General features: G+C 42.0%; 1 protein-coding gene across 1 annotated transcript in view; it reads left to right on the forward strand.

Moving 5' to 3' along the window:
• The window catches only part of LOC139643641 (collagen alpha-1(XXV) chain), a 140,089-nt gene extending 116,420 nt beyond the window's left edge, over positions 1-23,669 (forward strand). The window contains exons 16-38 of the mRNA XM_071518850.1: positions 2,275-2,307; positions 2,422-2,457; positions 7,010-7,054; positions 8,602-8,664; positions 10,038-10,106; positions 10,922-10,966; positions 11,587-11,631; positions 12,108-12,185; positions 12,683-12,706; positions 13,584-13,628; positions 13,833-13,877; positions 14,187-14,267; positions 14,502-14,564; positions 14,649-14,699; positions 15,753-15,779; positions 16,505-16,585; positions 17,013-17,048; positions 17,693-17,746; positions 17,954-18,007; positions 18,296-18,322; positions 20,260-20,346; positions 22,696-22,734; positions 23,521-23,669. Coding sequence (XP_071374951.1) covers positions 2,275-2,307; positions 2,422-2,457; positions 7,010-7,054; positions 8,602-8,664; positions 10,038-10,106; positions 10,922-10,966; positions 11,587-11,631; positions 12,108-12,185; positions 12,683-12,706; positions 13,584-13,628; positions 13,833-13,877; positions 14,187-14,267; positions 14,502-14,564; positions 14,649-14,699; positions 15,753-15,779; positions 16,505-16,585; positions 17,013-17,048; positions 17,693-17,746; positions 17,954-18,007; positions 18,296-18,322; positions 20,260-20,346; positions 22,696-22,734; positions 23,521-23,523 — 1,131 coding nt within the window. The 3' untranslated portion in view covers positions 23,524-23,669. The remainder of the gene's footprint in view (positions 1-2,274; positions 2,308-2,421; positions 2,458-7,009; positions 7,055-8,601; positions 8,665-10,037; positions 10,107-10,921; positions 10,967-11,586; positions 11,632-12,107; positions 12,186-12,682; positions 12,707-13,583; positions 13,629-13,832; positions 13,878-14,186; positions 14,268-14,501; positions 14,565-14,648; positions 14,700-15,752; positions 15,780-16,504; positions 16,586-17,012; positions 17,049-17,692; positions 17,747-17,953; positions 18,008-18,295; positions 18,323-20,259; positions 20,347-22,695; positions 22,735-23,520) is intronic.
• The last annotated feature ends 2,797 nt before the right edge of the window (positions 23,670-26,466 follow it).

Genomic DNA, 26,466 nt, shown 5'->3' on the forward strand with positions numbered 1-26,466 from the left:
TTGGCTTTATTGCTGTCTGATTAATTCTCTCCACCTCAGTCGCCCGTACCAGGCAACACAGCTGGAAAATGGCCTGAATCACCAGACACACATTATGGGATCTTCATGCTATTATCTTTAAGTGCCAATATACAGTGTTTGACACAGTCAGCGACAATTATGGGTGCCCATAAAGAAGTGGCGCTGTAGTGACAGTGCCCTTTCCTGCTGTGTTCTGTGGTTAAATCACAGGCTGTGGCCTCAGCACGGTAATTGGCCCAATTGGGACACTTCAGCGCTCTATGCCGTGCCTCAGCTCACCTCCCAACTCAACCACTTTTTCCATCTCAATTGCTCGCCGAGTCCTTCACTTGGAGTTGATTAGGCGGTGCGAACCTCTCACTTGGTTCTCGGGCTTGGTGCCACTTGCGTTGCTGCTGTGCCATGACAGATCATGTCGCTGGCATATTTAGCAGCAGGGGAGCGAAGCGATGATTGCTTGTGTAGCATCCTCTGACACTTGTTTTCACACCGGTCTCAGTCAGAGTGGCTGCTTGATTCCAACGGTTCATCTCACTGTTAAATATTTTCCATTGACGGCAAGGCAACAGGCTGCAAATACTTAAAAATCGTTATTTCTGATGTTATTCCTGATACGTTTGTCACTTTTGATGATAGACCTTGCGATTAACATGTCAGTGTATCGTGTTGATACTTAATTTTAGCACACTGTGCAAACCATGATATAAATTTTAATTTCCACGATGTTAGCTCCTTGATGTTTAATCCTGCCTAGATCAATAATGGGGACAAATGGTAATAATGCTTAAAGTCAGTCAGCTTTATCTATTCCACAGCGTGAGTTTAACAAGATGAGATCTGTTGTAGGTATTTAGTTGTTTTTTCAGACCTAATTAAGTGCAGATGTGAGGCATTGTTACATGTGCATCCCTGCCAGAAAGAAACAGGTGTACACCAGCTCTGACTTTGATGTTTGTGCTGTTAAAACAAGGCATTATTCTATCAAGACGAAAGAAAGTCATAATGGGGCCCTGTAAGTCGTTTCCTGTTTTATCACAATTCCTCGGTCAACCACAAGATAATATCCAAGGTTGTTTCTCAAGTGGTCGACCGAATATGTTTTTACTTTGCATGATGCTTCTAATGATAAAATCTCTTAAAAGCCTTCCGCTCATCTTCTGTACTATAATACATAAAGCATACGAGGAACCTGTGTTTGTGGATCCAGGAACAACCAAACTTAAAAACGTCCATCCCCTCAGATCTTCTGTACCCTCAATTAAATATGTAACAAGCTAGCGCTAACTTGTGAAAACGTCCATATAAAAATGGGAACGATAAGCCTTGAGAGGGGAGCTGGCGGCGCACTTGAGCATGCAACAAAGCCCAGCTGTAAACAGTAACGCAGTTTATTGTCTGCAAAAAAAATGCAGCAATTAAACATGCCTTGTGTGCTATGCATCGTAATGACTCCCATAAAAAGCTGAGGGCGGGAGGCATTCCTTCAGCAACTTCTGAGCGTGAGGCGTATGTGTAGTGCGACCACAGAATCCGCACCAGAGCTCAAGACCCAGTCTCGTTCTCCCCACTCCCTTTTCCCACCAACCGCCCATAATTATGCTTATTGGCCCCTCGTTTTATGTCTGTTTTTACTGTACACTGCAGTAGTACTACAGTTCATAGAGAAGTCCTGGGTTCTGGATGTCAGAGTTTGTTGGATAACTGTGATAAAAGTAGCCCTATCTCCTCTGTTCAATATCCGATCTGAGGAGACACGACGGTAAAAACGGATTGAAATGGTTTTAGTTGTCCTTGCTATGTTCTCCTATGCTGTTGTGGATTTGTATGGTTGTAGGTTTCACCCCTAATGTCATATATTGTGAGCATAAGGCTGCACTCTGAAAAGAAAAATGGAAAGGTTCGCCTGTAGTTACTGTCCACAATGCGCTGCCTCAAGGTTTCGTGAGGAGGAACATTCAAATTGAACACTACTTAGAATCAAAATCCATCTCCTTTCGTTTTTTAGAGGTTTTTGTCCAATTTTCTCCCAACATCTCAGTAATGACTGCAGTCACAATATTATGTTCTGCATTGCTACATACAAATTGAGCCTTTTCATTTTTTTTTTGTCACTGTAATTGCACAGCACTGTTTGTTCCTGCCGTGACCATACAGAAAACACCATCAAGTGCTGTAATCATCTCCATTACCGTTTTCCATTTTTATACCTCTCTAAAGTAATTTTGGGATGCTTTTATTTATTTTTTCTCTCAGGGAGATGCAGGCTCCTCTGCAGCAGGCATCAAGGTAAGAGCTAGTATTGAAATTGGTCACTGGCATCAGCACGATTCTTCATTTGTGTTCCTTGTTCCTGATAGGAAATGAAGCAGCTGAAAAGTAAACTCTTTGCCTGTGTTGCAGGGTGAACCTGGAGAGCCTGGACGAAGTGGACAAAAGGTAATCATTGCTTTCTACTAGCAGTGGCTCCTTGATAGAGATATCAGTCGTAGAAATAGTAATAGCAGTAATTGCAGTAGTAGTGTATTGGAAACTCAGCTTTGTAGATGGTTGCTTGTAATGATAGTACATGCTACTCTCAGCCATTCCTGTAGATGGCACCCCACTGATTGCCATGGGGGACATGAATATCCATCTTGACAAACCCCAAGCGACTGACTTCCTTTCACTTCTGTCCTCATTTGACCTCAAACAGGTCTTCATCGCTCCCACACACAAAGCGGGCAATACACTCGATCTGATTGTGACTCGAAACTGCTCCACGGCAAATCTGACTGTCACTCTGACTGTCAGACCACTTCTTTATTCAATTCACAGTTTCCTTACCGGAACATCCTCACGTTCTGCCACAAATGGTCTCCTTCAGATGAAACCTCCGGTCCCTCACCCCGGCTCAGCTCTCCAATGAGGTCTCGGCTACCATGCCCCCTCATAATGAGTTCTCCTCACTCCATGTCAATGAGGCTACAGACACACTCTGCTCCTCACTAGCCGCCTCTCTAAACAATCTCTGCCCACTCTCATCCAAACCTGCTCGTAAAACCCCCAATAGTCCATGGCTCTCAACGGGCGGGGCTCAGAGCAGCTGAGAGAAAATGGCACAAACCCAGAGATCCCACTGACCTCAGTGACTATCAGACTCTCCTATCTGCATTCTCCTCCCATCTAAAAAGTGCCAAGACCACTTATTATCAGGAGAAAATCAGCAGCGCCAAAGACGCTCGGAAATTATTTTCAGCTTTTAACTCACTCCTCAACCCTCCACCACCTCCACCCTCAACTTTGCTTACTGCTGACCTCTTCGCATCCTTCTTTACTGGTAAGGTTTCTACCATCAGTAATCAGTTCTCTGAGCCTGACCAACTCAGTATGCTGCCGCCAGCTAACAGGGCCTCACTCCTCTCATTTTCCCATCTCACCGAGGAGCAAGTCTCCAAACTTTTGCCTGACTCTCGTCCCACTACCTGTCCGTTGGACCCCATACCCTCCAACCTCCTGCAGGCCATTTCGCCCACACTTATCCCTGCAGTCACGCACATTATCAACTCCTCACTTACAACGGGTGTGTTCCCCACTGCTTTTAAGCAAGCCCGGGTTACCCCACTGCTAAAGAAACCTACACTCAACCCATCTCAGGTTGAAAATTACAGGCCGGTTTTACTCCTCACCTTCCTTTCCAAGACACTTGAGCGCAAAGTCTCTGAATTCCTTTCTGAGAACAGCCTGTATGATCCTAACCAGTATCTTGGAGAGGGGAAGTGTCTAAATCCCACTGCTTGTCCACAGGGGTACCTCAAAGGTTAGTGCTTGGACCCGTTCTCTTTTCAATATACACCACCTCACTTGGTGCAGTCATCCGCTCACATGGCTTCTCATACCATTCATATGCTGACGATACCCAGCTCCTCCTATCGTTCCTGCCAGACGACCCCACAGTCTCGGCACGGATGTCGGCATGCCTCGCCGATATCTCTGCATGGATGAAGGAACGCCACCTTCAGCTTAACTTGTCAAAGACTGAGCTCCTTGTCATCCCAGCCAGTCCCTCTGTACAACAACAGATCAGTATCCAGCTCGAATCAACTGAGCTCATACCCACAAAGTCTGCCAGAAACTTGGGTGTCATGACTGATGACCAACTAACCTTTAAGGAGCATGTGGCTTCTGTTGCTCGGTCATGCCGATTTGCCCTGTACAACATCAGGAAGATCAGACCCTACCTGTCTGAGCATGCAGCACAGATCCTAGTACAGGCTCTTATAATATCACGCCTTGACTACTGCAACTCCTTACTGGCAGGGCTCCCGGCATGTACGCTCAAACCTCTGCAGATGATCCAGAACGCGGCAGTGCGTCTGGTCTTCAACCAGCCCAAAAGAGCACATGTCACTCCGCTGTTCATATCCCTCCACTGGCTCCCAGTTGCTGCCCGCATCAAGTTCAAGTCCTCGATGCTCACCTACAAAGCAGCAACCAAAACGGCTCCGACCTACCTGAACTCCCTCATTCAGGTCTACGCTCCCTCCTGCCCACTACGCTCTGCCAAGGAACAGCGCCTGGTGCTGCCACCACAACAAGGCCCTAAGTCTCTAGCCAGACTCTTCTCTTCTGTGGTTCCTCGGTGGTGGAGTCCCTCTCAATCTTTAAGAAAAGGCTAAAGACCCAGCTCTTTAGTGAACACCTTCTCACCTGATGGACTGTGTAATCAAAAACAAAACAAAAAAAAACTCTTTATCTGTCTCTATGCACTGTATGCACTGCCTCTATGCACTGCCTCGTAGCACCTATGTCCTGTTGGACCAGAACTTTATGGAACAGCTTTATGGCACTTACTCTTGTTGTTCTCTCCTGACTAGAACCTTGCTTGTGTTGTATTAAAATCTCATGTGTACGTCGCTTTGGATAAAAGCGTCTGCCAAATGGGAAATTGTAATTGTAAATTGTAGTAACTCCTGCAGTAATATCTATTTTAAACAGGTTATACCACAGCCATAATAATTTGGTTGTTATATAGTTTTTTAATAATGATTTCTGTTTTGATAATAATGAGGAGGGGAATACAATCTTCCACTGATGCAATAACAGAAAATGCTCAACCTGACTCTCTCAACATATTTCTCTATTTGCATCACTGTGAATACAATATTGCTGCTATGCTGTTTTACACAGGTATAACACATTTCAGTGTACAAGGTGAAGCTATCAGCATCTTGCATCAGGCTCACAATATAAAAAACAGACATTTTGAGCATTCCAAAATCGGTTGAGACTCTGTTTTAAAGTGTAATGAGGACTCCATGGGACTCCATAGTCCATGGGACAGAACCTGACACTTCAACTTGAGCTTCAATGCATCACAGTGCTCAGGCTCGTTTTGCATTTACTTTGGCTTGACACTTGTTTTGAGCCAGAGCAAGGCCCCTGGCATCATACTAACACCTCTGGAAATACTAAATCCTCTGGATGTTTTTGCTCAGTTTTATTGAGACCTGCACTTGTCACACTCTTTAATACCAACCAAGTCATTCCACGACTTTGCTTAGCAACCAACCGACTGCACATGTTTTTGGTGTTTAAGCATCACTTGTTGGCATGGCAACCCCCCTCCCACCCCCAACCAATTTTGTATTCTACAGTTTGACACACTTTTGAAGTCAATGCAGGAAATCAAGGAACTTTTGGTTGAAGACAGTTGCTGAGAAGAAAATGCAACTTATTCCATGAAAAACAAGCATGTGGTAGAAGAAGAGTTATTTTCATGCGGCACAAAGGCTGTTAGTTGTCCCCCTGACCAGACTGCTGTCAAGACTGCACCAGTACCCCATCTAATTACACTTTTTAATCCCAAGGGCCACACCCCATTAATTTCCCCACTCTCTTCTCTTTTTGGGAAAAGCGTTCTAGGCAGACAGACGGATGCCTTTTTCTGCTGCGCTGCAAAGAACACTCGCGGCCTGACTGACTTTAAACTGTTTTATCTTATCTCTCCCATTTCACAGCCATTCTGTTTGTGCTGACACACTTGCAATTTTTATTCCTCATTATGTTGGCCATCATGAAATGAGTTGTTGATCTCCATTAAATAGTACCATTGGATGACATTCAGTAAGGGTTGGTGAAGTAGTAGTCCACAAGAGAGACTTTTATTCATTAGGTTTACAATGCTTTCATGAGCCACAATGGAAATTTACAGCCGGCTCTCTGATCCCCTGAGTGCCATTACAGTTGATCATTCTCGTGTGGTGCTAATCATTTCTTTTCATATGCCATAAATATAATAGTCTTAATAGAGCGTTAAATTATCCCGAGTCAGAAGTTTTGTTTTGAAAGTCTCTCAGAAACCTCACAAGGGACTTGACCTCTCTGATTTTTCCACAGTTGACTCAAATGACTGAACTGTAGTCATACTTTCATGCAATGGGAGTCTAGAGTTCTCCACTTGACAGTGACCTGACCTTGGTAATGGAGAAAAAGACCGACTTCACAACTTCTAGCTCTGCCAAACTCTAATGACCGTAAAGCCGCAGCAGCTCTTCAAAACAGCTTTTGCAACTTTAATCCAAAGTATTTGACAGTTTTCATTTAAGAAACCAGAACGTACACACACCTGTCCCCACCAGTGAACAGTAGTAAACCTTGATTAACTCCCATGAAAGCTTGAGCGACTGAAATAAGTGATTGACATTTGCTAAAAAGATCTTCATAGTCCAATATAACAAACACTAATCGCCCTATCAAGCCATGGCTGCATGAGTTGGTATGAAAGTGCATGTACAGTACCTTCTGCTGGTGCTTACCACAAGCGAATGACAAACAGTCATCATACACTAGTAGACATCAGGCCACTCAGCAGTATCTAACACTTACGGTAGAACGATAGAGAAGACACATATACAGTCTAGAGCTATACAAGGCCCTAAAGAGCCTAGGAATGAGGCTTGACTCAGCTTAGCTTGGCTTGGCTGTAACATGTCACACTTTTCCTGTGTAGGGAGAGCCAGGACTTCCAGGGCTGCCTGGACTTCCGGGGATAAAGGTAAATGCTTCGCTGTTTTCATCCCCAATCATTCCCCCAGTCTTGTCCCTGTCCATCCGCTTTCAGCCCAGCTATACCAGTGTTCAGCCGGCCCATACCAAAGCTCAGCCGACCCATACATATAGCTACGCCTCATGTAAGGCTGCTTGCTATCTTGCTTTTCCTGCTGTGTGGGATTTATACCTATACTGCAATGTTCCAGAAGTACAATAGTATGTACATTCAGTGCTGTGAAGGTGCAAGCAAACGTTTAAGCAAGAAGTTCAAGCGAAAATGACTGACGAGGCAAATAGTGTGTGCCTCTGAGCTGAACGTAGCAGAAGTAAACAAGAAAAGTGGCTTATTTAAATCTGTGAACAAAGTGGAAGCCTATGAAATAATGAATAGGGGCGCTGATCGTAACTGCACCCCTGGGAAACGCTGCAATTTACCTCCTGTAAGTGGCATCTAAAAGGGCCTCATCAATACAAGATGTTCCAAAAACACCGCCTGTCAAGGAGAGGATGTTTCAATTTGACTTATTCAGAATTCCCAAAGCAGGCTTTTTTTGTTCTGGAAATATATGGTTCAGGAGTATTCATTTACTGGAAAGAAAACAGAGAGTAGAGACGCTAGAGGCACATAATATTTCACAGCCATCTACATGCTCAATGAGTAGCAAACACCTTAATGTACGTCAGGATCATCAGCTTGAAATATAACATGTGAATGAATGCAAGGAATGTTCAAACAGGCATGATGAGATAATGCTTGTTGCTGTTTTGGTTTTGTTTTTCCCTTTTTGGATGCTTGTAACCTGCTGGCCTTGTAAAAGAAAAAAACTTTCATTTTATATACTCCTGTTTTTATTTAAGAGGCCTGAATGCTTGATGGAATCTAACAATGTTTTTGCTAACGTAGCACTCTGAGCTCAGCTTGCACGTCCGCTCTGCAGTCTTCCTTGTTTATCCAATCAAAGTTTGAGAGGCAAGTGTCCATTGCCATTCCAAAATCTTTCAGAGTGTCCAGTGTGTTGGTGGGACCTTTGGTTTCAGATGGTGCAGTAAGATATTCCAATAAAGTTGTGTCAGTTTAGAATTTAACAAGCATTACACCTTATATTGCAAGTTCACTCCTCATAAGTCATAAATGGAAATGCAAAAATGGTAAAACAAAATGACTTGAAATCATCATAAGTGCATTGAACCTGGTCTTTGCATTAAGCAAAACACTTCTGTGGGTCCTGATGAGTTTCTACCAAGGGCCTGCTTACATCTGAAGAGGAGACATTAATATGTGAAATGATGGGATAAATTAACAAGCCACTGGCATTGATTATGTTGTGTGTCTCTGTGTGTGTGTGTGTGAGTGGGTGCATATGTGCATGCATTTGTGCATGTGTTCCTGAGTGTGTGTGTATGAAAGTAAGTGCATGCTTGTCTTTTTGAATATGTTTGCCCATGCATCCTGTATATGTGTTTGGCGCTCGTTAGGATCGGCTGAAGGCAGCAGCTACTACACCAGAAATGCCCCGTGGAAAAATACGTGATTTGTGTTGATTATTTCAGGGCGAGCCTGGATTCCTGGGTCCCCAGGGAGAGCCAGGGCTTCCAGGACTCCCAGGAACTAAGGTGGGTGGCCATTGACTAGTGATTACCACATAGTATGGATCATGAACAGTCTGCGCACAGCGGACTGCAGCAGCCTTGTTCATAACAACATGAGAGTTACCCTCTGCTGGGAATGGCACTATGGATGTTTCAACAGCTCTGACAGATTGGAACAGACAATTTTATCGCATTACTGTCAGTGTGATAATGATTGAAATCATGAATCTCTGTGGGTTTATTATCTCAGCAGCCATTATAATCACTTTGCCAGAGTGATTTAGAACGATTTGTCAAAATGTCCATGGTGAGTGCTCAGGGTGCTAAGAATCAGCTAATCTTCTCTCCGTTTCAGTCATGACCTTATCGTACTGTGGAGCCAACACTGATGATCCAGACGCTGTTGTTCACATTGTCCTTTTCCAGCATTCTGTTTTCTAACCATAGATAGTCAAGATAGGCTTTTCTGGCATTGTCCAGTGACATATCTCTGTTTCCTAATCAAATATCAGTGTCTAGAAGAAAATCATTTATCTCTGCACTTTAGTGGGGAGCACCACTGTAAATACATGGTCCTGCAGTGTGTCCTTGTTCACTTCTGTTCACACATCTGAAGTGACTGGACATGTTAGTATTTCTACCTCATTGTTCATGCATAGACATTACAAAACTGTGAAGGGAGGTACTGTAGATGAAAGTTTGTAACATTTTCAAACTATGTAACTTTATTCTCCAATTCTATACTTCTAGATTACTTCTAGTAAGCAGCATAAAAGAAAGGCGATGCTGTTCTGAAGGTTGCTAGACAAGGACTGTGTCCCACTTGGTTCAATGTGTCAGCGTGAAGTAATAGGAAGTATGGGCTCTCACTAAATTATACCACATCCCCCTCTGTTGGCCTTTCTGTGTCAATTCACTTTGAGAGAACATAAGCTGTGCAACATAAGATCATCTTTTTGTCCTCCCAGGTTCAGAATAGAGGAGAAGGAAGGCAAAATGCAGATGTATGTTTTTGGGTCTTCTTAAAAACAATCTCAGACTCCCATGCTGATTCGGCATAAATATCTGTGAATGACCATGGAAACCCGTTGAGTAAGCAGAGTGACTAGAATTTATCAGTGCCAGAAGGGTGGGACAGTTTGTAGATTTCACAGTCTTGTCAGAATTGCATAACATTAAGGAAAGTGAGTCCATGCCAAGTTTTTACCATGCGGTTCAGAAAGTGTGACAGCAGCTCTCCTATTCAGAATGAGCTATGAAATGTAAAGTTTTGGGACGCTTAATAAATGCTCCGGTTGCAGATTACAACCAGTTAACATACCTGCTAGCTAACCTACTTGAGTAAAATGGTAAGAGAATAGGCCTGTTCTTGAGCAGTGTGTCGGTTATCTTTATAGGGTGAAAGAGGGGACCATGGGCCACCAGGCAAGGGTGAACGAGGAGACCTTGGACCCGTTGGACCGAAGGTCAGTAATTTAAGAGCATGTGTGCGTGTGTGCATGCATGTATGGAATGATTGTGTGGTTTTTTGTATACCTATTTGTCCCAAGTAAAACTGGATCCTTCAGCCATGTGTTTTAAGAGCCTTTAAACCTATTCACGACTGTCCTTCACCCATGTGGCTCGCTGGTTTTTTGCTGCCATCTAGAGTCTCCTCAATCTAAGCACACAGTCAAGTTGAAAGATCCCAGTGTCATGAGTAAGACAGAGTAGAATGCATTCCCTGAGCAGGGTTTCACTCAATTCATCAAGTATTCAGTTGTGTTAACAAAGAGAAACGGCTATACCATTATAGCCGATAATGAGTTCAAGGCCTTCCCAAGAGTCCAAGTAAAGTAAACCAAATATAAATGAGTTTACCACTGTTTATGTCTGGCGCTGACCTGGCAGGTGGTTGAAGCTCCAGTCTAAACTAAGACAACCCTTAGCGCTCCTTCATATCCTATTAGAAACCCCAAAAGAGTAACCCCTCCATTATCAATGACGGAATCCAAATAAACACCTTCTCCATTGCTCTGCGGTTATGGCATATTAAAAGCTGGTTAATTTAGTGAAGCTTACCATGCTCCCCTCTAGGGAGGAGTGAGAGAAGTTGATGATATTTCCTTTGTGAAATATGCTTTGGAATTACATTGAATTTGTGGTGAAGTATATGGACAGAACGCCATAAAGAAAGCTATTATAATTTTATGTGTACATCTAAAGTACTGAGTTTTGCACAGTGTCTCTCAAACTCTGACTGACTCTTTTTTTGCTGACTGTATTTCGTCACTAATGTCAGGGATCACAAGGGGAGTCTGGCTCACCCGGCCTGAAAGGTTCAAAGGTAAGCATGGCAATAGAATTGTTTATTATTATGTTTATTATTACCTCCACCAACAAATATTATGATTTCACCTCTGTCTGTTTGTCAGGAAGATATCTCAAAAAACTATGAACAGGCTGAAATCATTGGCTAAGGATCCGCTGATTAGATTTTGGTGCTGATCCAGATCTGGGATTTCCACCATTAGACAATTATTGTTTTTTAGCCATAACTACTGTTGGCAGAGGTTTGTGATCTACTGAATTCCTACTAGTTATTATTAGTCGTATTAATACTACTATCAGTATTATTTTTATTGGTGTTGTTGTTGTATCTTGTACATTCCATTTATAATATATGAAGGCTAAACACCAATAAAAGTGATGAAAACATATGAATTTTAAAAACTCAAATTACATTTCAACTGCATAGCTGTCTTCATCATGATATGATATGATATGATATGATATGATATGATATGATATGATATGATATGATATGCTTAACAATCCACCATATCAAGTTTTTACAGTGCAAAAAGATTTTGGACAATGATCAATTTCCACAAAGGAGAATATGCTAATAGCAGTGATGTCAAATCTTTGAGTTCTGAAAATTTTTCATTTGTCATCTCACATTAGGGAGAGACTGGAGATAAAGGAGACTTGGGATCTATTGGCCCAAAGGTAAGTATCAACATCACAGAAGACAAATGACATCTCTTCTAAACTCAATGCAAAATGGAAAGAATCGGCTCACTTTCATGATTTCATGATAGCACATGCTGATAAATTTCCATTCACATTTACATTTTACATCTATTTACTGGTCAGGTACAGTGAACTGTAACAGCCCACTGACACAGTGCAAGATAGAGAAGCTCAACAGTACCTGACAAGCAATAAGCTGCACCTGAGTTACTGAACCACACATTGAGAAGCACCAGGGGGCAGCGTTCAGAGCCAGTCAGGCACTCGGTCAGGCACTCTGCATGTTTTGGAGTAGGCATGCAAGGTTCAGTCTGTCACATATTTTGCAGGATCCCATTTATGAGAATCATTTATTCTGAGAGCGCCTGGGGTTGAGCAGGTGGCAGATACAGTAGTACATGAAAGCACATGTGATGTGTTTAAATGTGTTCCCTAATGTCGACCATGTGCAGGGCCCCCCTGGGCAGAAAGGAGACCAAGGAGCCACTGAGATCATCGACTACAATGGAAACATCCAGGAGGCTTTGCAGGTCAGACACGTCACGGACTGAGACTGCTGTTCAACACATTTTTACATTTCCCCGCTATTTAAATATATCTGCAAGATTAGATGTGCAGTTGCTAAAGTGAAGCTTGTGAAACTCCTTAAGTGTTTCTTTTTTGGTTACTTATTCAGTGAATAATTTACGCTCTGTTGGGTCTGCTGTATTTTGGTAGGATAATGGTATATACTGCAAGCTAAAAGAGTCAGAGTTATTCTTCTATCTCTAGCTAATAAATCATTTCATAAATCTAGACTGGCTTGCACCCTACTGTAGTGCAATGCTCTGTAATACTCATTTGCGCTACTCAGGTTCCGCTTTCTACAGATGATAGGCTAACTTCCTCTCTGTCCTAAAGAACTGAATTAGTATGAAGGAGTATCTGTGCAAAAAAACCATGCAGACACAAAGGTTTGCTTGCTGAGTAACATCTGCAATCTTATCTCTCCTCCTCCTCCTCCTCCTCCTCCTTTGGCCTACTGCAGAAGATTACCACTATTACAGTGACGGTAATTCAGCTCTATTCTGTGTGTTGTGTCATCTGCACAAGCGATGCACCTTTGCCCTCGCATGGACCCGAGCCAAACCCTGCCCCGATTCGCCCTGCCCCGTTCTACCTGTGCTTTCTCACCCAGCAACTCTCATACATGTTTGCTTAACAGTGAACCTTAGCAGTATGGAGTGTTATGTTTAAGTGTTTGTGATTCTTTTGGAAATAATGGCGCTGTTGTGACCTATCGTAGAAGCTGCCTGGTTTGCTGGTTATCTCCTTGAATATCAGTACAAAATCCTCTCCAAAACAAACTTGAGGGAAAAAATTATAATTTGGTTTGTGGGATAGTTCTAATGTTCACTTGTATATGATTATTACCTCAGTGAAGATGAACATGTCCCGCTCTACACATACTGTACTGAAATTTCTTTGAGAAATCATGTCCGTGTTGACTGAAACTCATCCCGCATCAGTGAGATGTAACACTTCCATCTTTGAATGACGATGTGTATTTATCCATATGTTCCAGCTAACACATGTTTATGACCTGAGCATGTGTCTTGCAGTCCAGTTTAAAATCGTTGTCCTGTTCATCGATAACTGGTTCCTAACATGTTTCTGTGTTGTTTGCAAAGCATTTCAGTGTGATGGCCAGTTCCATTGTTGTTGATCCATTGTTGATCCATTTTTACCGTGTTTGTCTTGAGGCCTTGCTGTATTCCTGAGATGAATTGATATCGAATTTATGTCAATCCCAATCAAAAGTACATTTCCTATGTTGAGTATGACAGCAATGAAATCTCTCTCTCTCTTCTCTCTCTCTCTCTCTCTCTCTCTCTCTCTCTCTCTCTCTCTCTCTCTCTCTCTCTCTCTCTCTCTCTCTTTTAATCCAGGGTCCCCCTGGGCCTGCCGGGCCCGTGGGGCCACAGGGTATAAAGGTAACCAATATTTTCTGTCAACCTAAAATGCTGAACTTTTTCCATTGCGTGTGAATCTCATGTTGACTGGCACCTTTTTCTTCTCACAAAATCCCCACACATTTCTGCTGTACACACTGCTTAATCACAGATATGGAAGTGTTAACGTCTGCTTCTCATATTGCGTTTACAAAAAATTGGATTTAGCTTTTTTTTTGCACTTAGGGGGATCAAGGTATGCCTGGCCTTCCTGGACTGGATGGTGAAAGAGTGAGTTGATCCTATATTCTCACTTATGGATAAATTCTGAGAGCTTTGCTTAAATCATTTGACTTCATATTGATGAACCATGAGGCATTTGACTGAGGTGGACCTGAAACTTATTAGATTTTCTTACAGGAATAATCAGATGTAAAATAAAAACTTAGTACAAGAGGAATACATACTGGCGTTCATCATTAGTGTCAGTGTTTATTACTGCATGGAAATGAAAACATTTGCAAAGTGAACCACAGGGTGAGCAGTCAAAGCAGTTCTATATTAACTGTCTGGGTGTAACCTGTAGCTCTCTCCTCTCAGGGCTACAAAGGTTCAAAAGGAGACATGGGAATCCCTGGCGCTTCAGGAGAGAAAGGAACAACTGGTTTACCCGGCCTGCCAGTAAGAATCCACTATAACACAGTGTAGCCATTTTCCAAGACAGAGGAAAAGTCTCTGCCCATCTTAATGAGGCATTAGATAGAATAATATGAATGTGTCACAAACCTTTGTTTTTGATGAAGGCCTTTGACAGTCGAAATGTCATGTTTTTAATGGAAATCTAATAGAGCTATACTATTAGACTGAGCAAGAGTTGCGCCTCATCTCCATGTTCTCGAACCTTTTGTTCCTCAGGGTGTCAATGGGGTGAAAGGGGATAAGGGAGATGCAGGTCTACCTGGTCCTCAAGGTCCCTCAGTAAGTCACCTTAATTAAAGACCAGTTACCAGTTAACCTTGTCAAAAATGATGGAAATAAAATATGTATATGTAATGTTTGCAGATCATTGGCCCTCCAGGGGCACCAGGGCCCCATGGTCCCCCAGGACCCATGGTAAGTTTACTCCTCTATAAAGATATCAACATGTCACCTTTTCTCATTGTGAAAGCCATATCCTCTCAGGCACTCCAGGCATCACTGGACATGCATGCATACTTGCGGATACATGTAATAGAATTGTAATGTTTAATAGAAGTGCAATGTTTAATGTATGTTTTTAAATGTGGAGCCCAGGAAGACTAGCTGTGCTTTAGGGCAAAGCTAATGGGGATCCTAACAAATAAACAAATACAATTTTCCCACGTCAAATGGCATTTCTGGTTGTACTGGTACTGTGGTGAGGTGCTGTAATGTGCCAACACTCAAGAATTAAGCAGTGAATGAGCCCCACCCATTTAAACTAGAGTGTTTTTGATTCCTTTTGTTGCAGGAGCAAAAACAGATGATGCAGTGTTGTGTTTGCTAATGCTTTAGTCACAGCAGCCCACACAACGTATACAGTGCTACAGTTCAAGTGTCCAAATTACAGTTGAACTGCCATTCTGAATGTTGACAAGCTCAAAATCCTCCTGTTACATTGTACTGAGCTTTACTTATGAAAGTATTCTCACACATCTTGGCTTTCTCTTGAAGAGCCTTACTGGTCAAAAACAAAAACGTAAAGAATATCACTGCTTGTTATCATATTTAGAAGAACAGGCAACAAACTGGGTATTGTCAGCTAATGATTCCACCGTCCACCTCTATGTTTGAATCGTGACACAGCGGGCCAGTTTGTGTTCTCAGTGTAATTCCATGACAGTGTTTGCCTGTATAAAGCCACTTATATAAACAAAGGTACAATAAAACAGTACTGACTACTTAGTGACAATTTACTGTGGGAAATTTCAAGCACTTGTTCAGCATACGGCAAGCAGCAACTCAATATGAAAGGCCACAAATTGCTAGGGCAATTTATTCAGTGATTATTTACTACAGTTTTAGGCATAATAGTACATAAAACTGTAATTATTTGATGTATATACATTAAGAAGCAAATATTAGCGATCATGATCTTAGCCAACTCCTTCATAATCTAATATTTTACCATGTCTGCATGTTTTTCAGGGCCCCCATGGCTTCCCTGGACCAAAGGTATATCTCAACAAGAAAATGAAAGTACCATCTGCTGGCATGTTTGATAATGACCACATTCAGTTCAACATAATCGCAATTGAAGCAAAGCAAGCATTTTTAGGATCCCTTCACTGCCTTGCCAAGAAATTGATCAGTGAATCCTCAGACACCTCTACAAGTCGTAGAATTTGGATTAACTGGTACAAGCAGTGGAGTGTGCAGCGAAAACCATGTAATAACTGTAATGTAATAACATTAGGTGCTATTGGAAAAACAAATTTCCTACATGAATGGCATTCAAAGTCGGATGATGAAGTCAGAGAGTCAGAGAACATTTTGCTACCCGAGTTTCCGAAACATGACGCAATGATAACCTTTAACCTTCTCAATATGGTTTTAGTTAGTAGTTTTATGCCAGTCAGCTACTAAAATCTACTTTGTCCCAGACCTGATGCACTTTCTCTGCTCCTTGTTCTCAAGAAACCGGCAGCGTTGTAGCAAGTGCTTCAAAAAGCAGCCAAATCCACATCATCCTTTTCAGGACGTCCACGTTTGTTTATCGTTTGTCTTCCAAGTTTTCCGACAAAATAGCACGTGAACGCGATGCTGTTTAGCAGCTTGACTTGGAAGTCCGGGATGTCGGACCTTCCCAAAAGGACAAAGACTTTACATGTAAACCATACATGTAATATGCACCTACTGCTCTTGTTCCTGAGCCAACCTTTACTAATCTCGCCCTCCAGGGGGAAGCTGGCTTGCATGGCACAAAGGGAACGCGTGGGGAGCCAGGCCACAAAGGGGACCGTGGACCTTTGGGTCTTCCCGTAAGTACCGCATGCAGCTGTGCACCATGGGATATCCCCAACCACACAGGCCTGTCCTTCACTCCTTCATCCATCTCACCCTCCTTTGAAATCCTTCTTTTCCCTGTCAGCCCTCTGGTCAGGTTTCTTGTTCATGTGTGCATTAGTGCACAAATTGATTTGTGTGTGCGTGTGTGTGTGTGTGTATGTGCGCGTGTGTGTGTCTTCAGTGTATGTGTCTTACTGCCTTCTACATGCTCTGTCCTCATCTTCATCTGCCTGAGCTGACTACTTTCCCAGCTTCCCTGTAACATACAGTATAATTTAGTTGTTGTATACCCTGCCATCAGCCTGTCCTAATAACGGCAATTAAGTGTCTGTTTTCACTGTGTTCATCTGGTACTAATCCCGCCTTGTTCATGTCACTCATACCTCCATAACCACACAGGGAGCCTCCGGCTTGGACGGCAAGCCCGGAATTAGGGTGAGTGTCATGTGACCAAGAGGCTTCACCACCCAACTCCTGTCTTCCCTCTCTCCCTCTCACCCTCCATACCGCCCCCTTTTCCCTCAAAATTGGTACTTGACATCATCCATCCTCTGAATAGGTATTGTGTTTCATTGTGACTGAAGAGAAAGTTGTGTGCAGTTTCGGTTCCACCTGAGCACTTGCTGGGTTTTTATATCACAGCTAGGAGTCGCGAGTTGAATTTAGCCATGTTTGAGCTTCGTTCATCGGATGATAACGGTACAAGAAGCTGTGACAGCAGGCATTTCAAGGCTCTCGTTTGTCCTGTGTGCCATTAACTCAGCATTAACACACACTCATACATTAACTGTATCAGCATTATAAATGTCTGTTGTGGCCAATGCATGTGAGCTAGCATCGGTTATGTTATAGATCCTGTGTGTGGGTTGTAGGTCAATCCAGAATCTTAAATAGTGAGACATCTGTGTGAATTTGTATGATACGGTACAAATGTGGATGCTGAACGTGAAGTTTGCTTTCCACCTGGTACCAACATTATTATTATTATTATTATTATTATTACTATTTTGAAAGAGTTGTAGTAGTCTTAGTTTTAGATGTGGGTTGGAAGCTCACCATGATAACACTACTGTTTGCAGGGCATGGATGGGCCTGTGGGGCCGGCTGGGCCAGCTGGGCCGAAGGGCGACAGAGTAAGTGAAGCTTACACTTACACTCGGCTTAAAATGACTGTTGACATTATTTCTGAGGTCTCGGTTTTCAGTTTTTTGACTGTTACAGTACATGTTAAGGTATTTTTAGCACTCACTGATCAATCTGATACATCAGTTGTGTGCTGAAGTTTTGATTTTGATTTTGAGTATGATTCATGTGACTTCAACACTGATTTATTTATCCAGGGTGAGAGAGGAGCAGCAGGAGAACCAGGACCAAGGGGACCTTATGGACTACCTGTAAGTTTGTTTACATGTTGAAACATCTTGAAGAAATCTTTGTGTGTGTGTAGGAGACATAAGATAAGTCTGTTGTCTATCTCTTATAGTGTATTTTGCTTAAGCAGTATAACAAATACCACAAACTGGTATTCAAGCCAAATGTATTTGCTTAAGTTGCCCTAATTTATTGAGCAAAGTATGAGTTATTCATTTCTGCTGCAGGCTTTAATTAACAAATCAAATGCATGTGAATAACAGTGTCACTATTACCAGGGTAACACATCCAATTTATTTCTTTATTTGCAGGGAGCTGCTGGAACACCAGGCTTGGATGTAAGTGTCTGCTGCTTGGTTCCCCAAATAATCAATAATAACCAGCTTACAAAATATATATTGGTGAAATACACTTTATATAGGCACCAGATATAGCAGCTGTGATATTTTATTTCATACTAATCTTCCTCTTGTTGCACATCCCTCCACTTTCTCTTGTTCTTTCTTTCTTTTTATCTTTTTCATCTCGCTCTTCCAGCCTCTTCTTTTATGTTTACCCCTGTGTATTTTATGAAACTTCAGCTTTGTCAGAAGGGAGAGGAAACCTTGTTTTGTCTGAGCTGAGTTCAGAGTGATGAAGTGGAGTTGTACTTTTACAGGGGTTGCCAGGCTTAAGGGGAGAGAAAGGAGACCTTGGGGAAAGAGGAGAAAAGGTAGATGTAGAAAAGCTATAGTGGCTTGTGAACCCCTTAACATTGCAGAGAAGGACTGATGTCAATGGACAGTGACTGTGACAGGAATTATAGAGGTAATTTATGTCGTTTATGTAGTTTTTTTCCCCCCCAAATTCAGATACACATCGATTTAATGAGGTGTACATAGTAGTTGTAAGGGATGGAGTAGGAAGTTGTTCAACTTCTTTAAATTTCATACTGAAATATAATTTGTTGTCTGCATCCTAATGAATTCCTTATACTGTCACAGAGATACTGGACAGACTTCAACTAGGATTCAATTAACTATTCCTGTACTGAAGTGTGAGGTTTTCTGGCAGTTGCCTTTTCAAGAGACGGACTCACCAACCAGGATGTTAGCTAAATACCAATTGGATAAAAGCTCTATATAATGTCAAATTGTCTCTGCATAAAATGTAATCCCCAATCCTGTCAAAACAGCTTTTGTTCTCCCACCATTGAATGATTTGCTCATCTCATTTCTCAAAATCATGCGTCAAATCACATTTAGAGGCATCCAAAAACACATTTTCCTTTTAACATCGACAGCAAATGACAGCACAGACAGTAAAATCAGAGCAAGTCCATTGACAACAGGCAGTTTAAACTCACCTTTGTGTTCTTTTTTGCTGTTTCCATGCATGAGCACTACACTTCTAACATCCCACTTGTTTATGCTCTTTATCCTGTTGGTGTCCCTGCCCTCGCTTGTGTGTAGAGTAGTTTTCCCTTATGAAACAGCTTTCAGTGCCTAGTCTGTGTGTCTGTGTTACACTGACTAACACTTCTATCGTGTTTCTTAGATGTTTAATTTCTCAGAGAAACTGTATCCCATTCCTTGGCAGATAAAGATGAATATACTTTGCATTTGCCTTGTTCCCATCTCTGAGCTCATTTAAAAAAAAAACTACTTCTGTTCCAGGTATTTACTAAGAACTGTCAAAACTGAATCTGACATTTAGGATGATGTTCCACGTAAATGCTTTTGTTGAAAAGATACAATGAATGAAAGCTATTCGGTTTAGGGGAGTCTGTTTTAACTGTGAGTTGTGAGTATTGAGGTCTTACAACACTTGCATGCACTCACATTAAGAAAATTTGATATTCAAATCAGGAATTGAACTGTTTTGTTCAGTATTTTGTCTTTCATGCATGCTTTGAATGTTAGAGGGAGGCTGACTCCAACCCAAGTATGAAGGGATACAGTTTTAACTTTTTCAGTGTTCAATGGATTTGATTAATTCTGTCCCTCGGAGGTGTTTTCCCTGCTACTCTTTTCCTCCCTTGTGCCCTTGACATCCCTTTGGCGACCGGCTCTCTTTTCCACTCCCTCCTACCGTTCCCCTTCTTTGTCCTCTTCCTTTCCCGAGGAATGTTTTGGAATACCCAATTCCGTCTGGCATATCCTCCTATCTAACATTGACCATGTCGTTTCTCCTTTGTGGGCCATAGCCTCCCTTTTTAATCACTCCCCTCCTAATAGCAGTGCTGCCCCAAATGTTCACAGATGATTTTAACATGACCGAACCATTGTATTCACAGGGGGAGAAGGGAAAGAAGGGCAAAAAAGGGCCCAAGGGCGAGAAAGGAGAACAGGGTGCCCCTGGATTAGATGCACCCTGCCCATTGGTATGTCACAGCTCTGAGCTGGAAATCACCTCCCAGCCTCGTAGAACAGTCGACCCAAACAAGGAGGAGCACCCTGTGGCTAAACTGACACCCAGCTTCCCGCCCTAAGAATGATAAAACCACCTGACCCAAGCAACCTTAAATGCACCTTCTGCTACTTTTCTGAAAAGATTCAGATTCAACGACACACAAATGCATCATTATACGCTATCAGACATGCTAGTGAACTGGGCTGGATTGTGGTGTCAGCAGGCTCACAGGGCAGCTCCTCCCACGCCCCCTCTTGTATCCTCCTTAGCGGATGGATGCGCGGGATTAGCGCCGTCCGCCTGCCTCCCAGTAACACTCCTAGGTCATCTTTGTAAACAGGGTTTCCGGGGCTTTAAGGGTGAAAAGGGGGAGCCAGGGCAGCCAGGTCTGGACGGGCTGGATGCCCCATGCCAATTGGTACAGTATTTCTCTTTTTCCTCAACCTCTTACCCATGCATGTCTCTCATGTCCTCAATCTCCGCTGAACCAAAACCATGCATGACATGGAAGCTTGACAAGCATGTAGACTGGTTCCACCACATCCACCCTCTTTATAATATCTACCTACATGCCATGCACAGCCACACCTTGTCTTGGTCACAACTGCATTTTCCATCATAACGCACTTTCTAAAACGATGCCACACCACATACCTGACTAACTTTCTGACTGCAAGCAGCCCTCTTTAAATATTATACAATATTAAACAATAGAATACACCCAATGAACATTTATGCTGATATGTTTGATACTCTGTCAAAATCAATCCCTCTAACTAAATCCCTCCTTGCCCTTGATTTTATAAAATCAGTTTTGCTCCAATCCTGTTCCCTTCCAGCTGATTCCTAAATGGACCATTTCCCCTTTAACTTGATGCTAACACAGACTCCTTTACTGATGCGTTACTCCTCCTCTACTCTGTTAACTCCTTTTTCCCCCACCTGTATTTGTACCAATTGGGCCAGACCATGACCAAACGAGAGAAGATGAATGATTCAGTCAGTTACTGCCCCAGATGAACGGTTTCTTTATGCTTTTTATGGCTTTAAGAGAAGTAATGTGTTGTGTTTGTAAAGTGCATGCAGGGTCTAACACTGTGGGAATCAAGTCCCTTTTCGGAAATTCGGAAATATGAGAGGTGTAGGTGAACTGGAACTCATGTGCCACAATATGTTTGCTTTTAAAATGTCATGGGGATTGAGCAATGACTTAAAATGAGTTGATACAATTACACCACAGCCAGAGTATGGAGCAGAACATTCATAAATCACAAATAGTAAACCGAATCACCTCATTGAGTTACATCTGCATTCATTTATTTACATTACATCAATTTATTTAAAGAACCAACATATTGCCTTGCATGAAATACATTTTGCTGTGTATTGCCTGCATGAATGAGAATACACTGTTGCAGATGTCATTATGTTTTATTATATACTGGTTAAAGATAAAGTTCAAAACAAGGCAACAGTTAACATGTTTTCCTCCATGAATGATGCAGACCAACCGCAAAGTTTCATCCAAATCTGATCAGTGGTCTCTGAGATATGCATCATGATGAATGAACAAGCGAGCGATGTAGCGCCCCCCTTTGGGCCAATAAGTGTAGTTTTGAAAATACCAGAAATGCTGTAGTGAGATGCATCGTTTCCACAAGTTGCATAAAACAACAACAAGAAGTTGCATTACAACAAACAAGCGGAAGAGACCAAACCATAGTCTAGTAATATGAGATGCACAATTATCAACAATATATTCAGCGGCTAAACATGATGTTAAAGCTGTAGTTTGGCAAAACTATTACTTTATCAAGCCCCTATGTCTTAAGGATCTTTTATTCCCTTTGAAGAACTTAATTAATTTCACACCAGATACAATAAATCAGGGACAGTTTGTACAGTTTGCATGGAGCCTTTTTCTTCCCTAAACTAGATACTGAAGCCTCAAACCCGACATTTCAACATGGGCATAGTGATGCAAAAAGCTCAGTTATATTAGGAGTGTTATAGCTGCTCTATGCAATTTTCACATTGGGTTTTTTTTTTAGCAAATTTTGAAGTTCGCTCTTAAGTTTAGATTCACTGATTTGTCTTCTCTGTTGTAGCCCCACTTTGTGTTTTGGGCTGATAAACTGGGTGTATTTTTGCATAAAAATCTTGCATCGTACATCTTTATGTCTTGTTTGTGACATAAAATCAACCTTATTCCTATCATAATTGCGTGTAGTATACCTATTAAGAGTGTACCTTCCATTTCTGCTTCATTCCTCATTGTTTCTAATCGACCATATCTTCCCTGCTGCTCTTCCCTGAACAGGGCCCAGATGGATTACCAATGCCTGGGTGCTGGCAGAAGGTAAGACATTTTTGAATAATGTGACAGACTTCAAAAATGCAACTATGTGGTGCAGATATACAGAGTGAACAAAATATTAAGACCAAATCTAAATTGTCTCAAAGCTAAAATATCGGTTTTTATCCTTAACGGTCCCACCAGCGGGACCATCATTACAAACATGCTGTACGGCCAAGCTTTGTTCAAACCCACAGAGCTTTATTTTAAATTCTAGTCAAGATCCCATGGTTTCCAAAGACACCAAACATGTCATGCTGAATTACAGGGAAATGTGTACAAAATGATGCATAAGACATCTAGATTTTTTCCATTTGATGTAATGATGCAGCCATAAAAATGGCATCTTGGGTTTGAATATTTCACTCAATATAAGCGCGCTATAGCTTTAATGAAGCATTGGTTTGAGCAGATACAGAATATGTATGTGACATTGTTGTACAGTATGGAAAAAAGCTACTTAAGGGGAAATATAAGGGGAAAATCAGAGTTCAAGGGGTTAATCCACATCTCTGTGAACAAATGGACTCGACGTTCTCTTTCCAGTTCCATGGTTCTAATATTTTGTACACTCAGTGTCTATTTCACTAGTGCGGAAGTCAGCTTCTCACACCCCCGGCCCAAAGTTTGCATGGGTTTCCTACCATATGACTGTCACTCATAACAACGTATCACTGTCCTGCGAAAGATCTCACTGTGTCAAACCAGAATGTACAAAGTCACAAAACAATATGAAAACATCTCCCATCTTTATGTCCTCTCTCTCTCTCTCTTGTGTTTTTCTTGCAGTGATCACTCTAACCTGAAACGCATGGAGTTTGTAAATAATGCTTCTTTTATGGTATTTATAGTTTTTTTAATGGGGAAAAAAAACGAATCTAAAAGAAATCTATGTGTACTATGATACAAAAAAAAAGAGATAACCGTCCTGAGTGTCACGTCCCTAAGCTGCTTCTACTCACCTCGCCGTGTGGAAAACCGTGTGTGTGTCCGCTCTCTCACATCCACATCGTGGTGGAGTTCAGATCCTCGGCCCGTGGCAGAACTTGTCTCCTAAGTCTTTGCATGGCTCAGACTGGATTTCATTGGTGGGGGGGGGAGACATGGGAGGATGAGGAAGTGTTGGAGGAGACATTGGAGAGATCTGGACTGGCTCTCTAACACCAAGCGCTAGGTGTTTTTCTTTTTTTGTGTTTTTCCGTCTCAACAAGCTCACCACCCATTCATGCCACGCCATCGCCTGAAGACTAAAAAAAAATATATATATATAAAGACACTGTCCCAAACAGAAACGTTGCACCCCTGACCCTGCAAAAGCATGAGTAGCGTACTGAAACTATATTTATATGTATTGTACATACATGTCACTGTTTTGTGGTTCTGATATGGCTTCTGCAAAAACAAAAACACTAACATTTGCTGTCGACAAAAACAAACCTAGAGCTCTGAATTAGTAATTTGTGTACCTTTTGCTTTCCTTTAATCTTCCCAAGGGAGTCACGCCATGGCTGGTAGCCTGAAAAGAGTTGATCCCCAGAAAGTAAAGATGGTTATTGTTGCTTTATCGCGGTGCGGCCTGCAGCGGGGCTACGATGCCCTGCGGGTTTTCACTGTTGCACTCGTGCGGTTCGGCGTCACACACACACACCACGCCCCACCCCCCCACCCCCCCTCCTCCTCCTCTTGAGTGCCGCAGTGTCACCGGACAGGAGGGAGAACTGGGAAGGCATCGCTGCACTGATAGGAAAACAAATTAGGCCGAGAAGGCTTTGGGATGGGACAGGCCGGCTCGGGATCCCTCGGAGCATGGGAACGGATTACGGAGGAGAGTCGCTAAGAGTCTCATCGATCTCCATAGAGATCAGCCGGAGCATCTGCCTCTCCTAACAGGCGACGCTTCAAGGTCTACTGAGAGCGTTAATAGAATGCAGTCTTTTTTTTTTTATTATTATTATTGTTTTTATTTGAATTTTTACTCTCGTTCTTACTCATTGTTTATATTTTGTGTATGATAGCCTTTGGTGCCTCAAGCTTTTATTCATTCCTTTATCAGAAATGTACAACTTTTTATCATATTTTGAGTTATTGGAATGGTGTTTATTGCAGAACGGTAACCTCTGTTAGGTCTAAGTTGTGACAGTATAAAAAAAAACACAAATTGCGCACTGTTGTTAATATGTATCAAACATTGATTTTACTGGATGTTGAAATGGCATGTAAATTATCGCTTCAGCTGAATGTGCAGTAAGATCTTGGGCAGCACAAAGTGGATTTTAGTTGGTCAAAAAAATGCGTCCACCTTAGATTAGATATGACTGTACAGCCGCTGATCTTACCCAAGGGTTGAAGACGCTCATTGTTTGTACAAGCACTCACGCACCCAGTGCCGTGATGAATATGCTACTTGTTCATTCTCGACTTGTTGTACGGGACGTTGTTGGTTAGTGTTTTCATTTCACTGCATGGACACAGCTGCCTGGATTTATTCTTGGATTTCTTGAAAATATCAAAAATAAGCATCGATTTGCAGAATTACATCAGGAGGCCCAGCACACAGCCTTGGGGTTGTTTTCAGCTGAAACAAGCATTTTGATCAAATCCACCCCTTCAGCTGACATTAGTATTTGCAGTTGTGTAGGAGATGCAGCTGAACAGAGCGACCTCAGTTGGATCACACTGCTCTTTCACAGGACCTCGTTTGTTGTCTTAAACACAATAGAAAACACATATTACAGTGCAAGGCAAGCTCTGAATTTGACACAGCAATGTTCATTTCAGTCGATTGGGCAACTTCCATTTTATAAACCACAATCTGATTAGTGGCCAGTTATGTCACATTCCATATCAGATGGAGCAAAGAAGCAGCAGTTCAGCACCTGGTTTATTATTCACCGTGGTTTATTGATTATGTCATGTCAGTTATGTTAAAAATGCCTCCTGACATAGTAACCGCTATGCAAGGTGATATTCACAGCAGTTATTTTCTTCAACATTAGAAACACATTATGCGTGGATGATTTACTGTAAGGGCAGATGTGTAAGATCTGCTTCATGTTGTGATGTAGCAACAAGAGGTGGATTCAACAGGTATATTTCCATATGGTTTGTGCTCAATTGTACAGTTCAACTCATAATGTTACAGAAGGGATGCTCATCTATACTGACTATAACAATGGTGCTATCTGCTAGTAGGTCAATATAGCTCAGTTGGTATGCAAGAACATAACATAAGTTTCTTTATTGTTTTTTTTTTGTATGTAACAATTTTAAGTGATTTTGTGCATATATTTGTGTATTTGTCTCACTATTTTAAGTGGTACATTATTTATTTTTCTATTATTTCTTAAATGAAGGCATTTTGGTTCTTAACAGGCATTCCTTTCGAGCGGCAGTGGCTTTGGTTTTTGATATCAGTTTCCACTGCTTCTGTGTTGTTGACATGGGGGTTTCGGGTCATGCGAAGGCGTCATGAAAGAGTAATGCAGACGGTACAATGTGAAGGAAGTTGATCACCTTTAAAAAAAAAAAAGATACAGACCAGTGTGTATTCACTGTGCATTTACTTCAACTATAGGCCTTACCATGGCATTCATCTGCTTTTATTTCATTTTGTGTGTCAAAAAGCTAAGTATGACAACAAAGTACTGATGGCCTGAATGTCGTCGGGCCCTAGCCAATGCAACAGCATAAATAAGTTAAATGTCTCGGCTTTTTCTCACACTTTCTCTTCTCTCT

The sequence above is a fragment of the Centroberyx affinis genome, unplaced genomic scaffold (assembly GCF_046629955.1).
Source record: "Centroberyx affinis isolate AG114_WGS23_722 - 3 ecotype Tasmania unplaced genomic scaffold, CSIRO-AGI_Caff_v1 ptg000637l_1, whole genome shotgun sequence".
In the NCBI taxonomy this organism is placed as follows: Eukaryota; Metazoa; Chordata; class Actinopteri; order Beryciformes; family Berycidae; genus Centroberyx; species Centroberyx affinis.